The 13,786-nt window shown below is 47.0% G+C and overlaps 8 protein-coding genes across 8 annotated transcripts; 5 read left to right on the top strand and 3 right to left on the bottom strand.

The window, feature by feature from the left end:
• Window positions 1-810: 810 nt before the first annotated feature.
• On the bottom strand, window positions 811-2,343 carry BDR25DRAFT_253820 (Maf-domain-containing protein). Its single transcript, XM_033686261.1, has 3 exons — window positions 1,953-2,343; window positions 1,521-1,902; window positions 811-1,470 (listed from the first exon to the last, which is right to left on the bottom strand). The coding sequence occupies exons 1-3, from the start codon at window positions 2,169-2,171 to the stop codon at window positions 1,241-1,243; spliced, it is 831 nt and encodes a 276-aa protein (XP_033552974.1). The 5' UTR covers window positions 2,172-2,343; the 3' UTR covers window positions 811-1,240.
• On the top strand, window positions 2,215-3,589 carry BDR25DRAFT_350428 (uncharacterized protein; the record flags this gene model as incomplete). The annotated part of the gene is made up of 8 exons (XM_033694699.1): window positions 2,215-2,339; window positions 2,378-2,518; window positions 2,573-2,582; window positions 2,640-2,823; window positions 2,878-2,995; window positions 3,023-3,380; window positions 3,421-3,515; window positions 3,565-3,589. 8 exons carry the CDS (start codon window positions 2,215-2,217, stop codon window positions 3,587-3,589), a joined length of 1,056 nt encoding a protein of 351 aa, XP_033552973.1.
• BDR25DRAFT_278934 (NADP-dependent leukotriene B4 12-hydroxydehydrogenase) lies at window positions 3,349-5,099 on the top strand. Its single transcript, XM_033687716.1, has 3 exons — window positions 3,349-4,376; window positions 4,426-4,733; window positions 4,783-5,099. Exons 1-3 carry the CDS (start codon window positions 3,620-3,622, stop codon window positions 4,783-4,785), a joined length of 1,068 nt encoding a protein of 355 aa, XP_033552972.1. The 5' UTR covers window positions 3,349-3,619; the 3' UTR covers window positions 4,786-5,099.
• Window positions 5,100-5,486: 387 nt separating this feature from the next.
• On the top strand, window positions 5,487-6,056 carry BDR25DRAFT_350426 (uncharacterized protein; the record flags this gene model as incomplete). The annotated part of the gene is made up of 4 exons (XM_033694698.1): window positions 5,487-5,525; window positions 5,569-5,611; window positions 5,665-5,686; window positions 5,726-6,056. The coding sequence occupies 4 exons, from the start codon at window positions 5,487-5,489 to the stop codon at window positions 6,054-6,056; spliced, it is 435 nt and encodes a 144-aa protein (XP_033552971.1).
• Window positions 6,057-6,636: 580 nt separating this feature from the next.
• On the bottom strand, window positions 6,637-8,076 carry BDR25DRAFT_350424 (uncharacterized protein; the record flags this gene model as incomplete). The annotated part of the gene is made up of 10 exons (XM_033694697.1): window positions 6,637-6,780; window positions 6,889-7,031; window positions 7,100-7,185; window positions 7,237-7,353; window positions 7,386-7,417; window positions 7,462-7,526; window positions 7,581-7,685; window positions 7,746-7,887; window positions 7,927-7,952; window positions 8,022-8,076. The coding sequence occupies 10 exons, from the start codon at window positions 8,074-8,076 to the stop codon at window positions 6,637-6,639; spliced, it is 915 nt and encodes a 304-aa protein (XP_033552970.1).
• A 57-nt stretch (window positions 8,077-8,133) lies between these two features.
• On the top strand, window positions 8,134-8,767 carry BDR25DRAFT_350423 (uncharacterized protein; the record flags this gene model as incomplete). The annotated part of the gene is made up of 4 exons (XM_033694696.1): window positions 8,134-8,223; window positions 8,279-8,316; window positions 8,344-8,592; window positions 8,635-8,767. 4 exons carry the CDS (start codon window positions 8,134-8,136, stop codon window positions 8,765-8,767), a joined length of 510 nt encoding a protein of 169 aa, XP_033552969.1.
• Window positions 8,768-10,825: 2,058 nt separating this feature from the next.
• On the top strand, window positions 10,826-11,361 carry BDR25DRAFT_90762 (uncharacterized protein). The gene has a single exon (XM_033699226.1). The coding sequence runs from the start codon at window positions 10,890-10,892 to the stop codon at window positions 11,214-11,216; it is 327 nt and encodes a 108-aa protein (XP_033552968.1). The 5' UTR covers window positions 10,826-10,889; the 3' UTR covers window positions 11,217-11,361.
• On the bottom strand, window positions 11,355-13,352 carry BDR25DRAFT_300915 (uncharacterized protein). Its single transcript, XM_033689470.1, has 7 exons — window positions 13,087-13,352; window positions 12,863-13,036; window positions 12,693-12,812; window positions 12,352-12,627; window positions 12,073-12,299; window positions 11,732-12,009; window positions 11,355-11,672 (listed from the first exon to the last, which is right to left on the bottom strand). The coding sequence occupies exons 2-7, from the start codon at window positions 12,948-12,950 to the stop codon at window positions 11,570-11,572; spliced, it is 1,092 nt and encodes a 363-aa protein (XP_033552967.1). The 5' UTR covers window positions 12,951-13,036; window positions 13,087-13,352; the 3' UTR covers window positions 11,355-11,569.
• Between the last annotated feature and the right edge of the window lie 434 nt (window positions 13,353-13,786).

The raw sequence follows: 13,786 nt of genomic DNA, 5'->3' as shown, positions 1-13,786 counted from the left end.
ATTGATATTCCTTGAACGAGCAGGCTAGGCGCGATAGAAGCATTGCGGTAGGGAAGGACGATGGGCGGAGATAAGCATTTTGCTGCATAGGTGATGGAGAGGAGGCGTGATAGGATGAGGACGAGGAAGGTGTAGGCGTTAGAATGACTAGAGCGCATCATGAAGGACGAATCGAGGAGAGGAGAATTTCGATAGTGAATGAAATGAAATCAATTCACTACTAGACTAGACCAGACCAGAATTGAATTCTATTCGATGCCACTCTTGATGAAGCACGAAGTAGGAGCAAAAGCTTGCCCTAAGGCTGAGGTGCTGCCTCATTCATATACCCACCAAGCGAGTGTCCCTCCCACCTACAATACCCAGCACTATCGCATCCCCCTCCTTCGGCCCCATGCTCTCCAGCTGTGCTGCATTGATATTAAATCGTCCGTGCGTGGCTCTATTCACCCAGGCCATTGGGCATGTTGCATGCACATCAATTTAGGTTCGAATCCTTCCACCTTTTTGAATCGGGGTCTCAATATTGCACTACATTGTGGTATGGCAACATGGATTCGGTGGCTAGTAATGAGTGAGGGTCAGAATGTGGGAAGCAAAATTTAAGGGATTGAATGCTGGAGTTTTGCTGAGCTGGCCGGTGAGTTGGGGGGTACGAGGGTGTGGAGGGGTACGAGGGTGTGGAGGGGCGACAAGGCTTTCGACTTTGGACAGAACCTTGGAAATCGACATCTTTTGGCAGCCTTCCTTAAATACAGCAACATATTTAGATGCTATAGGTGATGTCCCAATGAAGATGCAAACGGGACTCTGTACAATTGGACCTGTCAATAGATTTGGTGCACCGCGTCAGACGTCGGAACTGACGTTGACCGCTTCATTAAACAAACCATCTACGAGTTTCTCGGAGACTGCATGTTTTGCGTTTCTAGCATCTGCTGCCCTTGCGTAGCGGTAGGAACCTTTAGTAATGCCCCTGCGGGTTACCACACTATGCCAGTGGGCGGAGTCGAGCTGGAGTGTCTCGGTACCCTTGCTGCAACTTCAAGGAGGGCTGCAGTTCAGACGCCCCCGACCAGGAAATCAAGTGCGACCCGCCCAACGCATGTACTCCCAGTCCTCACATATCCTAGCTCAAAGCATAGCCAAGACAGAGGTAAACAGCTTGCATGGTGACGGACAAGCTTCGTCGTACTCAACGTTGTGGTCTTGCAACTGGCTTCTCTCTGATTAGCTCCGCTCATATCCCATCGTCGTCGCTGTGTGCGAACTCATCGTCCGGGTCCTCCTCAGGCAACATGACCTTCTCAATGAGTTTCAGAGTTGATCGCAGTGGCATGCCCACGACATTGTCGTAGGAGCCTTCGATGCGCTCCACGAGGATAGAGCCTGCTGTCTGAATTCCGTAACCTCCTGCTTTGTCTGCACCATCCCGGGTTTTCACGTAGGCCAAGATCAGTTCATCGGTGACTGCTTCTGTTAGCCTTGGATCACATGAGCTACAAATGTAGCAAGCATACCACTGGGATCAAACTTGACTGCAGTCTCTTCAACATGCGTCTCCAGAGCATATCCCGGATCCTTTGCACTCTCCAATGGTGTCATTACCGCTACGGCAGTGCACACCTTGTGTAGGCCCTCGTCCCTTAGCATGGTCAGCATCTGGATGTGGTCGACCTCGCTCTTCGGCTTCTCCAATATCGATCCGCCATGGCTGACTACAATGGTATCTGCCGCTATTATGAGCGCAGGCTCTCCCTTCTCCGAATTGTCGATCTCCCGAGCATACACGTCGAGGGCTTTCTCCGTCGCCGTCCGGAGCACGTATTCGAAGGGGGATAGGGACTTGGGCAGGTTCTCGGCAAACGACGAAGGCACTACGTCGAGATTTATGAGGCCAATCTAAATGCGTGTTAGTCAATGCTCTGGCCTCAAGCCATGTGAAAACGTACCTGGGCGAGCAGCTGTCTTCGCCGTGGGGACTGTGATGCCAAGACAACCCGTTTCCCTCTCAGGGACATCAAGGCCGGCAAATTCAGCGGCATCGGCAGCCGTGACGGGGGAGGGCCTCGAGGCGAGGGTAAAGGCGCTGCTCGGTTTGAGCCTGGTGCTGGTCGCTGCACATCCTCGTATGATGGCGGGGGATCCAAAGGGGGGGTGGAATTCGACATTGAGGAGCAATTGCGGAGCAGCGGTAACAGTTTTCCTAGCCGAATGGTTCAGAAGATGAGTTATACTTGGGTAGAAAGGTATTCAAGTGGAATGAAGCGGCTCTTATGTGTGTTCTACCCTCTTGAAGCTGAACATGGGAATTATGTCTTGGCATCAACGCGAGGCAAGTCCGAGCTCAGTCAAGACGCCACGCCACTGATCTCAGGAACCCCGTCTCCTTCCCTCAACACATCATCGAGCCCGAGCTTTGCTCTGCATACAGCCACATGTTCCAAGACACCGATACGAGCATGTCTCTATTTTTGGGTCTTCAAGTCCCGTTTCTCCCTTCCAATTCTCTTCACGGGTTTCGTTCATGAATGCGGACTATTGGACTAATACGAAGTGCATTACGCTGCAGTCGATACTTGGTCACATACCATTTTCTTATATTTAGCCTCGACGATCTTCCGAATGGAGATGGATAGCACCTGAGCTATCCTCCACCTTGCTCAACAGACTGGGGGCTAAGTATCAGAACAGCGAGGTGCAAGTCGACCGGCTTATCGTTAGAAGTCCCTGTTCACGCGTTCCGTCCTTCATGGCTCCATTATGACCGAATCAGGTCCAGAAGTCCTTCTCACATAGTAAGGAAAGTACTTAGGCCTCCGCGTGAGGCTAGCATCGAAAGAGCTCGCATGAAATCCCCACCACTGCAGCCTTGAGCAGATACACCATCAGCCCTCCTTATATCTCCAAGCACAGACAGAGTGACCAGTCAATCATTTGACAGCTTGCTTATAAACGGCAATTGCGGCCTCCCCATGATCTCAACCACCCGGTCGTAGCGCACGTGATCACAGTATCTCAGTTCTCCCCACAAAGATAGTGATCCTGCGCATCCTGAGTTCTACCGGTCCGACCGCGCTGATAGCGGACTCGGGTCCGAAGATGCGCCGTCAGTTGTTTTGAGAGAGCTCTTGCGTGCGAAAGCAGCAGGTGAGGGAACATGTTTGATTACTCAAGGCCAATCGGGGAGTGGCTGGCCTCTGTCCCTCGGATTCGCCGAAGAGCAGGACGACCATCTTCCAACATCACCGAGGCACGGCGTGTCGCGCAGAAATCACACGCTTTCAGAACTAAAGCCGATGCCCGTCCTCTCATCATCGCCACCCACGTTTCAAGCCATGCATAGAATTTCAATCTTTCTGTGCAGACCTTCCAATCGCGTGTCTCTCTGACAAAAGAGGCACCACTGCATGTCATTAGCATCGCTATGATGCAATCCGTACTTTGTCAGGGCATTTTCCTTCACCTCACTTCGCATTTATAAGCTGCCTTCTCATATATAACTCCCTATATTCGTACAATCAACTGCTTCAAATCTACATAGCCTGAGCAACCTTACTCCAGTGTCTTTGTTATATCTGATTTGTAACCACCCCGCTTCCCATTCTTCCGTCACAACATGGTTCAAAACAAAGGTATCATCTTCAAGAAGGTCCCAAGTGGATGGCCGGTCCCAGGGCAAGATCTTGCGATCGAAGATCGACATTTTGACCTCCAGACAAATCCTCCAGCTGGTGGCATCACAGTGAAGAATTACTATGCCTCCTTCGACCCGTACCAACGCGGCAGAATGCGACCCGCCGACGTTAAATCTTACTCTGCACCCTTCGAACTCGGGAAGCCGATCACGAACCGCTCTATCTCGAAGGTCGTAAAGTCAGATTCGTCGAAGTTCAAGCCAGGAGACCTCGTGATCTCATCCGACGTTACTCCAATCGAAGAATATTCGGTCTTGAGCAAGGAGTGGGTAGAGAAGGCACGCAAGCTCGAGAACCCATATAATCTCGACCCCAAGATCTTCCTTGGGGCGCTAGGTATGCCGGGTTTAACCGCATACTCGTCATTCTATGAAATTGGAAAGCCAAAGAAGGGTGAAACGATCTTCATTTCTGCAGCCAGCGGCGCTGTCGGTCAATTGGTTGGGCAATTAGCGAAACATGAGGGGTTGAAGGTCATCGGTAGCGTTGGTGACGACAAGAAACTCGACTTCATTATCAAAGAGCTTGGCTTCGATTCTGGTTTTAACTATAAGACTGAGAAAGCAGCCGAGGCTCTCCCTAAACTTGCTCCTCAAGGTATCGACATTTATTACGAAAATGTCGGCGGTGAACAGCTCGAAGCCGCTATCAACAACATGAATCTGTTCGGCAGGATCAGTAGGTTTCCCTTCCCAGTCTCGCTAATGACGTGACTAATAAATTGTAGTTGCGTGTGGCATGGTGTCACAGTACAACCTGAGGCCAGAGGAGCTATATCCGTTCCGCAATCTTATGCAGATTGTCGGCAAACGGCTCAATATCCAGGGCTTTATAGTTGGTGATGCGAACATGGGTCCGAGGTACGCCAAGGAGCACCAAGAGAAGCTGCAGAAGTGGATTGCAGATGGAACGTTCAAAGCTCAGCAAAGCGTCACTGTTGGTATTGACAACGGCATTGACGGTTTCTTGGGCATGCTCAGTGGGAAGAACTTCGGTAAGGCGGTATTGCAGATTGCCGATTTGGAGGCGGATAAGGTACGAGTTGCTTGAAGTTGTTGTCTTGCACCGTCGCTAACACAGTCAGTGAGACTCACCTAGAAGCCAAAATGTAATTGCACAAATATGTATCTGAGGTTCTAGTCACAATGCGATCTCGGATGAGGCTGAATTTATTGGCGGCCTTTCTCCAGAAATATTCTTATTTGTCTTGACTTCACTGACTCCTGCGTCTTGTTTTACATGAATTTTCTTCGGATTTCATATTTGAGTAACCTCGCTTCAATACGTATGTTTCCTGCTCAGTAATTCGCCGCCCAAACAGGAGATCGGTGCAAAGGCGTCAATCAGTTTAAAAGAAATTCAATCCTAACGAGTAGAATGTTAAAATAAAAGCTATCAGAGAAAGATTTTACTCAAGTTACACCTTTTCTTGAAAATGCTAATATATAGCGTAGCCTTCTGCTAAAGTTAACTACCCATGGTAACTCCGAGACTTTAGGTCTTGGAACATGCCCCGGGAGCGAAAAAGGGAATTTCTTACTATATTGCCATTTTTACCATCTTAAGTTTCGACCGCCTTTCAAGCAGAGACCGAAGACGAACGAATGGAAGTTTTCACATTTCCACAACACGGTTCAAATCTTACTGCTAAGAAGCAATACTATCTATATTACCTCACCCTCTTAAAACCCAACATCCCGGCCTTTATGATGATCGGTAAACGATTTGGCCCATATTTGACTACTTGGGAGTCATAGGAAATTGTGGATGCTCTCTCAATTACAACAAATGTTTTTCTCTACGGGTGAGGACGGCTGCTTCACTGAGGTCGAGGAAGCAATTGCCCTTCACCAAATGACATCGGATGCAGCCAATAATAATTAGGTCCTCATTGCGTTCTTCCTTAGTCCTTTGTTCTCCTGTCTGGATATTTCTAAGGTTATGCTACAGATCCACTCCCCCTAAGCATCCTGTCTGAAGCAGATAAGGTAACTATTCGACGGTACTAGACCTCCTACATCGAGAAGAATACCTTTCTATAGCTTGAACGCCGTTGGCTTCCACACAATTTTTCGTCCTTTCAGAAAGAAAAAAGAGAACAACACGACATCAACCATCGCCTCAGAACGCGAATACCGAGTCGAGGCCATCACTCGTTTCGTCCTAGCTTTGAGCAACCAGCAACTGGTTACGGGCCTAGCTATACTCACTAGTACTCTTGTAAATCATTGTAGCCTTCATACTTTCAGGCTTCTAAAAGTTAATTCCATAGCCTATTTTTCTACAACAACTCACCTGGTAACGATAAAGAGTTTACTCTGGCCCCAAAATCGTATAAACACGAGGTTCAGACCATAATCTCATCAACCCACCGACTCCCCTCCCATGTCAAATTATGGCTCAGCTGCATATAATTCCATTCCAGGATAGTCGCCCAAAATTTTATATTTAATGTGGTGTTTTGGATTTGCACCAGTGCTGCAAGTTATTACGGTATTTGTCTAAATACTCATTCGCCAAACGACCCCAATAATTACCTCGATGTTAGCTAGTCTCTAAGTTACAATGCATATTGTGTTTTCGTATTATTTTTTTTGTCTGAAAGATAGATGCTTTCATCACAAGATACTAGTCTTGATGGAATCACATGCGCTGCCAACCTAATTCACACAACACAAGTCTATCGAAATGACTATGCATGCGATACGTTCTGCAGCCGTGAATGGCAGCCCTTGAAATGGAACTGCTTCCTTCTAGGTCAGTACGAACATCAACGGGAACGCATTCACGTCTTACACCCATCAACACCAATTTCCTGCCTCCGACAGCATTGACTAGCCCCACGGAAAATCATCTAGCTCCTGTCCAACGCCGAGATACTGAGGTCGAGGTGGCACTTATTCCTCATTAAAACGAAGGGGCCTCTTGAATCAGGAGACTAAATTGACTCGGCCAATATTACGACCACTGCATGCTGATATAAGATGGAAGAATAACAAAAAAAAGCGATTGTCTTTATGGAAGGAAGAGAGGGGTTGAGATATATGAACGCCATTTTCTTATTTTCTTTGAGATATAATCTCTAATCGTATATGCCAGGATTGAGATAGGTGATTGTTTTCTCCCTAAATTATTAGAACTATGTACAGCGTTTTAGTGGCGGTAGGTTACACAAGAAAAAAAACATCACGGGAGTTATTGAATGAAGATGGCGCGGATCCAAATATTTGAAGCTAGAAATTGACCATATTAGCCCACTATCTCTACTCTCATCTCCACCGCTGAACAGGTCACTCACAATCATAGCGTCTAAGATCGCCCTCGCAGTAAAACCTGGTAGCCAACATCAAACTCTCTTACCACCTTCGTCCTGATAAGGTACCTTTAGGACTCTCCCTTACCAAGTAATCTAGCACTTAGCCAAGAATTCCATCTCGCCACAATAGCAGCATCTAGGATTATATTCCCAGACGCAATTGCTACGTTTCTGAATCTCGTTCCGAGTCAAGAGGATGCTGCTCTCGAAGGTTCCGGTAACGCCAGAGGGCCAGTGAGGCAAGAACGGCGAGCACGGCGATTATCGCCATTTTTATGAAAAGCTAGGGGATAGGCAATGGTGGATATGGCTTCAGACTGAATGAGATTGTGAGGGTGCCTGAATGGGTTCCGAAGTGTACGAGCGAAGACTTGTTGAAGTGAGGGGAGATGACCTCCTTACACTTTTCCAGGCACAACATTCTTCCCGCTACAGCTATAGCCTCACAGTGTGGACACCTGGTTTTTGTACTGATTGATGGCGCCGCCTGGATGCGAGAACCAGATCGACTCCTACAGGATCGCCCCAACTCACTATAGATTTTCTGCGGATTACAGAGGCCTAACTGGCAGCTTCACAGTCGTTCTTGGAGGTAATTAGATGGCAATCAATATAGAAAGTTGGTGGCAACGAGATGGCGATCGAATAATCGTGGAGCGATATACTCAAAGCTTACGGACGAGAGTGCTAAAAAGGAGTTGAAACTAACACTAGCATTGAATCCGAGGCACGCTCAAACAAATGGTACCATATTTCTTCAAGTTTTCCGGTTATTAATTTAACAGGTTGATTCGGGGAAGACCAACATGGTTCCAAATATCGAAATGAATCAGGTAAAAGCATATATGCGACATTAGAGTTAGGCCTCAGGGACTAAGAGTCTGCGTCAATTGTCTTTGATTGTGCAGATACGTTGGGGGAAGATTGGTGGTCAAGATCTCAATCGATCGTGAAGTATTATCTAGACGTTGTGCTGTAGGATTTGTGCTCTTAGTAGGATTTTCTACACAAAGGAGCATCGCTCCATTTCAAATTTATGCCAGACTCCAAGAGACAAAACATAGCACAACTAATTATACATATCTTTAAGAGACTAGAATCGGAAACATTGAGTCTTAGATGGTCAGGAAGATGGAAGGCCAGGAGAGCGAGCCATTTGAAAAGGAACACTTCGACGAATTGAGTAAGAAGGTGCTAAATGGGCGACAGGTAAGTTTCCTCTATTCGCAAATCCGACCTCCCCACAGTTACTGATTTTGCGTAGATTAAGAACGCCGTCAAGACTGCCCAGTCTTGTGCTCGGTAGATTTCACAGAAGATCGACTGTAGAATGGAGGGATGCTTCGATAAATTGCGTCATACATCGAACGCGGTTCACATGACGGTATGTCAGAATACAGAACATCTTGCGGTACGAGAGGAGGATGCGATGATTGATGTTCCCATACAGCACGCCGTTTATTCTGTCTTAACAAGATACGCCTGGAAAAGTACATTCGCATGGCTAGGAGTGTGCTTCTTTGCTGGAACGGTGGTAATCCATCGTTTGGTTAAGAAACATAAATTCTCGCCGAAAGCGTGAAGGGCGTGTCAGCCATCGTGCAACATGGGCGTGGGTAGACTCACTCGGAAACAACAAGCGACCGGGTTTCAATTCATGAGTATATCTGGGTTCTGCGGCTCAGAATTATGGACCTGGTTGGCATCCAGAATATGGAAAGTCGCTGCGATGAATGAATGGTTGGCTCCTTAGAGAAAGTGGAGAAAAGAGGGAGGGGGAGGGGGCCTTCTATAATTCTTTAGACTCGTAGAGCAGGAATGAGAGCTCCATGTTTCTAGCACATACAAAGACGCCGACGTTCGAAATCGACAGAGTCTGAGAGTAGAGGGCCCATGATAAGTCTGCACAAAACTTATCTAATACATTTATAGAGGTAGTGTCCCAGCGATCCCATAGAAGGGCAAACCTGTCTCCCTGAGACTTCAGTGTATAGGTAGTGTTCTTATCTTGCAAACCTTACCCCTTCGAGAAGACACTCACATTATCTTCGTAGCTCACAATGTGATATTGGGCATTTCTCTTCCGGCCTTTACTTAATGGCTGTAAACAAGCCATGGCGCATTCCTCGGTCCTTCACTCATTGAAGCCTGAACTTCTTTTGACTCTGTAAAGCCTCACTAGAGGTAGCTAACTTGTATACCCAGTGGTGATCCAAGAGCCAGGGAGAGGAGAGAAATGATTGAGAGACTACTTGTAGCAACCAACTCCAATCCTCCAACTTTCTCGAAATAGAATTGTAAAGTGAAGTTAAGATAAGGTGTCCGATAAGTGGGCGAGTGGATGGCTTCACGAGCCTCGGGAGTCTAGGTATCTCCCGACCTGGATTGCTTTTTAATACAGTCCTATCTGGAGCCTGCCCTTGGCTTTCGGTATGCGTAACACATTTAAATAATCAAATAAGAAAAGGCAGAGACTACAATATGAGTGTTGACTTGACTCTCTCTGGTCAAGAATTGTCTAATTACACTGAACCATGAACCGGTGGCTCTGTTAGCCACGGCCGCATGCTTTCTTGGCTGCAATAAAATTTGCGACACTCTCTTCCTTGATATTTCGCAAAACGCAACCCTGAGATCGAGATCACAAAGTACTACAGATCATCTTATTGATGTATCGTAGAAAATCGTGGGAGCTCTCTGGATTGTAAGAAATATTATTATTTGGAGCCTGAAACTGGCTGCGCCCTAGAAACAAACATCAACTACGGTATTGTAGGTATCGGTGTAGGTCCAACCACAAGTCTGCAGCTCCTGGTTTTGATGCCAACCTATCCCAGTGCTAATATCATTCCATGTCTACTTCTTTGTAAACCTTTTTTTATTACTTTTTGGGCATACCTGAGAGCTTATCTTCCCCTCAGTTGTTTTCTGCAAACTAAACGGGCTGTTATGAAACCAATTGCGACTCGGCAGGACACTCTTGCGAACAGTGTTTCTGGCCAGTCGGATGCTCTTCAACCGGTAGACCTAGAGGTGCCTTCGTTCAATTTGTCTTAGTATTCATTGACCGAAACTTATTACTAGTATTGCCATATTGATTGGTACACTTTCCAATGGAAGCCTGATTTCTCTCCATGAATTTGACATCGTCATTGACCTCGCATAGTTCTCGGCAACGACCAATATTTTTACACTCGATATGCTCAGATTATGCATTTATAAGCATTCCTATGTTCGAAACCTCAGGGTTCTGGCCATGTGTCTTTTGGGTTCTCTTTACATTTACGCATGTCGGGACATTACTTCTTGTTAACTGGACAATGGGGGCTTACTCGACCACGCCTACAACTCTGGAATAGCTCCTCAATACACTTTTTTACACTCAAATTCGTATGGCATGCCCGACTGGTACTCAGTATACCCGTTCGTCAGGCTTGTTTTCAGTTACGTACGTTTCTCGCTTCCTTGTACATGGAGACAAGAAACAAGGACTAGGTTGGTGATTGAGTTCTTGAAAAAAACACCTGGAAATAATCCCTATTTAGTTCAGAATAAGATTCAATTTGTAAAGCTTAGTTTGCAGGGCAAAATTAGAAAGCTTACGAGCGAGATACAATACCTGGGTTCTACCATTGAAGGGGGACTTGGACAGAGAGAAGACAGTATCTTTGTGGTACCTCTCCAAGAGATATCAGTTCTCATATCTCGTTGGGGACCACGGTATAATATTCAACTTTGTTTATAGCACTACGCAGATTGCTATGATCACATGTATAGACTATAGTGGGCCAAGGTGAGTTACAAGGTTAGGTAAACGTCCTGGGATCTCATGCCTTGTAAAACTAGCAGTAAACATGGCTTTTAGCTAAGCTGCTATGGAAGCAAAGGCCGCAAGCATCTGCCGAACTCGTATTATCATGGCAGAGGGAAGACTTCGATCCAGTCATTTGATTGTGCCAAGCTACCCACCGATTTCGGCCGCAGAAGCCCCAAAGTGGACAAGATCTGAAACAAACACAACGCCACATCGGTCTCCTCGTGACACAAACCTGCGGATAACGCTGGAGAGACCCACTCCTAAGTCCATGCAAATAACCCTGGTTCTCGGGTGGCTGGTCTGGGGTGGAGCGGAAGCGATGGTATTAGCGCCTTCTTTATTCGGACTGCAGGCGATCCTACCAAGGAATGCAGTTGGATATTGACGCAAGGGGTAGCTGCAGAACTTAGGTGACTTGAGATGGCGAGATGCATAAGGCGTGCTTGGAGTTGAGCCATGGATGGACAAATAAGTTGCAGAAATGAGTAGAGAAGAGCGGTGAGAGGCGGTGAGTGGAAGTAGAGAAGGATAGCATTGGGAAAGTACCGGAAGAAGGTAAAAGATCCAGATCCTGCAGTATTGCACGACGCATAATTTATCCATTACCTGACATTCTGTGCTGCGAATTTCTCATTGTTTGCAAGTTGCTAGAATGTGATCAAGGGAGTAGGGGAAAATATGTACAAGAACCCGTGGTCGTAGAAATGTCTCGTTGTACATGTCCCATTCTGTTGCGGCTTAGTGATAAATTGTGGTGTTACCTGGAATTTGCATTTGTGATTGCCCAAGGTTGTTGAGGTTGGCACTGGTTGCAAGAAAGGTGCTCAGGACGGCACAATATCTGTTTTACATACATTAGTCTCGCAAAGCTAGAGCGCTTCTAAAATGTGTGGCACTTACGCGGCTGTGGAAGTAAAGAGGTCATGATTCTTGGGTCTTGCCGCAACTTGAATTGCAGCCGGAAAAAGAACAAGCGCAACGAGGAGGACAGCAACCTTGACTTTATCGCAGAAGGCTGTAGAGGCTAGAACGAAGAGGGGAACACCAATCAGTAAGACTGCCAAAAGTGAGGCGATGACACGAGCGAGCCTCTCCACCTTCTCCGTGCTGGTAAGAACTATGTATTCACCCGTCGTCTTATCAATTTTATCGCGCTGCGCTTCCGAGGAGAAGAGACGCTATGCGAGAAAAAGTTAGCATAGGTTGCTTTTTTTTTTTCGTTGGCAGTGTGAGTGACATACCCTGAACCATGCGATTGGGACTTTGCAGACCAACTTGTCCAGAGTTCTCTCAAGTGGGGACTCGGACTGCCCAGTAAGCAGCACAAAGTCATCTCTATGCCTCAGAAAATTCATTTCTGACCGCACAATGGGTGCGTAGTTCCAGAGGTAGTTCACCAGAGTCCGATAATTTCGTTTCGTAGGCTTCTGCATAAGCCCTGATCGTAGCTCCCGTTCTAAGAGATCATCTATCTTTGTCAGAATCAATCTCACTAGAGATGCCATTACCGCCGATCTCACCATAATGCTTGAGTTTTGTGTCAATTTGGTCGATCAATTCCATACGCTTCGACTCCTTGTCTTCTGTGTCTTTTCGCAACGAACGTATCCTGTGATTATGCTTTTGGTGATCGTCTTTGTCCAGCTCATTCAGCTTCTCTTCTAGCCTTGCCAACTCTAGTTGCCGATAGAGAATGACACGGTTACGTAAAGTACCAAAGCGTTTGTAAACTCGGAAAGTTGGGTCAGAATTCTGCACTGCGGCCCAGCTGGGATAACCCAGAGGATAAGACTCGACTGCAAAGTGTCAAATTTATTTCAACACGAACATAAAATAAGACGGAATTGATGTTGGCCCTCACCAGATTCGTAAGTCACATTCTTGAAGCGGTCATCGTTGGTGTCCTCAGGATCGTGCTGTAGCGATGACAGAAAGCCGTGAGGCCGAGGCTGCGGAGAACTGTGCTTCTTATCTAATGGTTCTAAGACGATGAGCTTCAACTTAAAAAAGAGAAATAAGTTATCAAAATACCCGTAAGCCTGGATTCAGACTCCTCAGACTCCGATGGCGTACGAACGGGTGAGCCTTGGTCGTGAGAAGCATCTTTTGAATCTACCATTGCCCTGAGAGGCACGGCGTTTTGAACGTAGAGCGGAAGCTCTGGTACACAATTGGTAGATTTCCGATTCCGGGGACACCGTGAAGCTATCATGATAAATTAGCGGATCGTCGAAGCGTTGGACGATTGCGCAAACCATCAGTCTTGGCTTATAAGAAAGCAGTATTCTCCCTGCAAGAAAGATTTTGGGCTCAGGGCGATGCGACGAAGCCCTACGACGATGCACCTAGCAACCCGATATGTCAAGTGGTGCCACGCAAGTAGGGCTTAACAGGGCGACCAAGAGTTTGGGTGCCAGATGTTGGTATCGTTATGAGCTGGCTGCGATGCGGTTCGAGAAGAGATGGCGCGGGACGTGGTTTCATCAATTGTCAGACCCGGAGGAGCTGCTGGGGTAGACACTTAGTCAGGTGAATTTCAATCGCAGCACTAGAGCGTTTATGTGCAGTTTTATGTGTGGGGGCCCAGTATTCAATTCGTGGATGCTTAACTCCCGCGCAAGACACCGGACGATCCCCAGCGCATTGACCCCGCCTGAAATTGACAACCCAACCGAGAGCGGTCCCAATAAGCGCCCACCGGGCAAGATCGGTGACTGATGCTGGCGTGACAACAACCAAGTATTATGAACCAGCGTCTTTGGCATATGACGCGGCTCAGTCTTCTCAGAAGGAAATCTAAGACTGGTATTAATGAGTAGCTATCCCATCCGCCTACATAAGTTATGCGTGATCAATCAACTATCCTGCGCCTATTTCAAATCGTGGCAAGAGGTTTCGAGCCTCACTTCTGTTTTCGGACCTGCTTTCATTCAGGACTTGCGTCTGCAAGTAAAT

The sequence above is a fragment of the Lindgomyces ingoldianus genome, assembly GCF_010093535.1.
Source record: "Lindgomyces ingoldianus strain ATCC 200398 unplaced genomic scaffold BDR25scaffold_4, whole genome shotgun sequence".
In the NCBI taxonomy this organism is placed as follows: domain Eukaryota; kingdom Fungi; phylum Ascomycota; class Dothideomycetes; order Pleosporales; family Lindgomycetaceae; genus Lindgomyces; species Lindgomyces ingoldianus.
The sequence above is the reverse complement of the archived record's forward strand: the minus strand, read 5'-3'. Positions and strand labels throughout refer to the sequence as shown.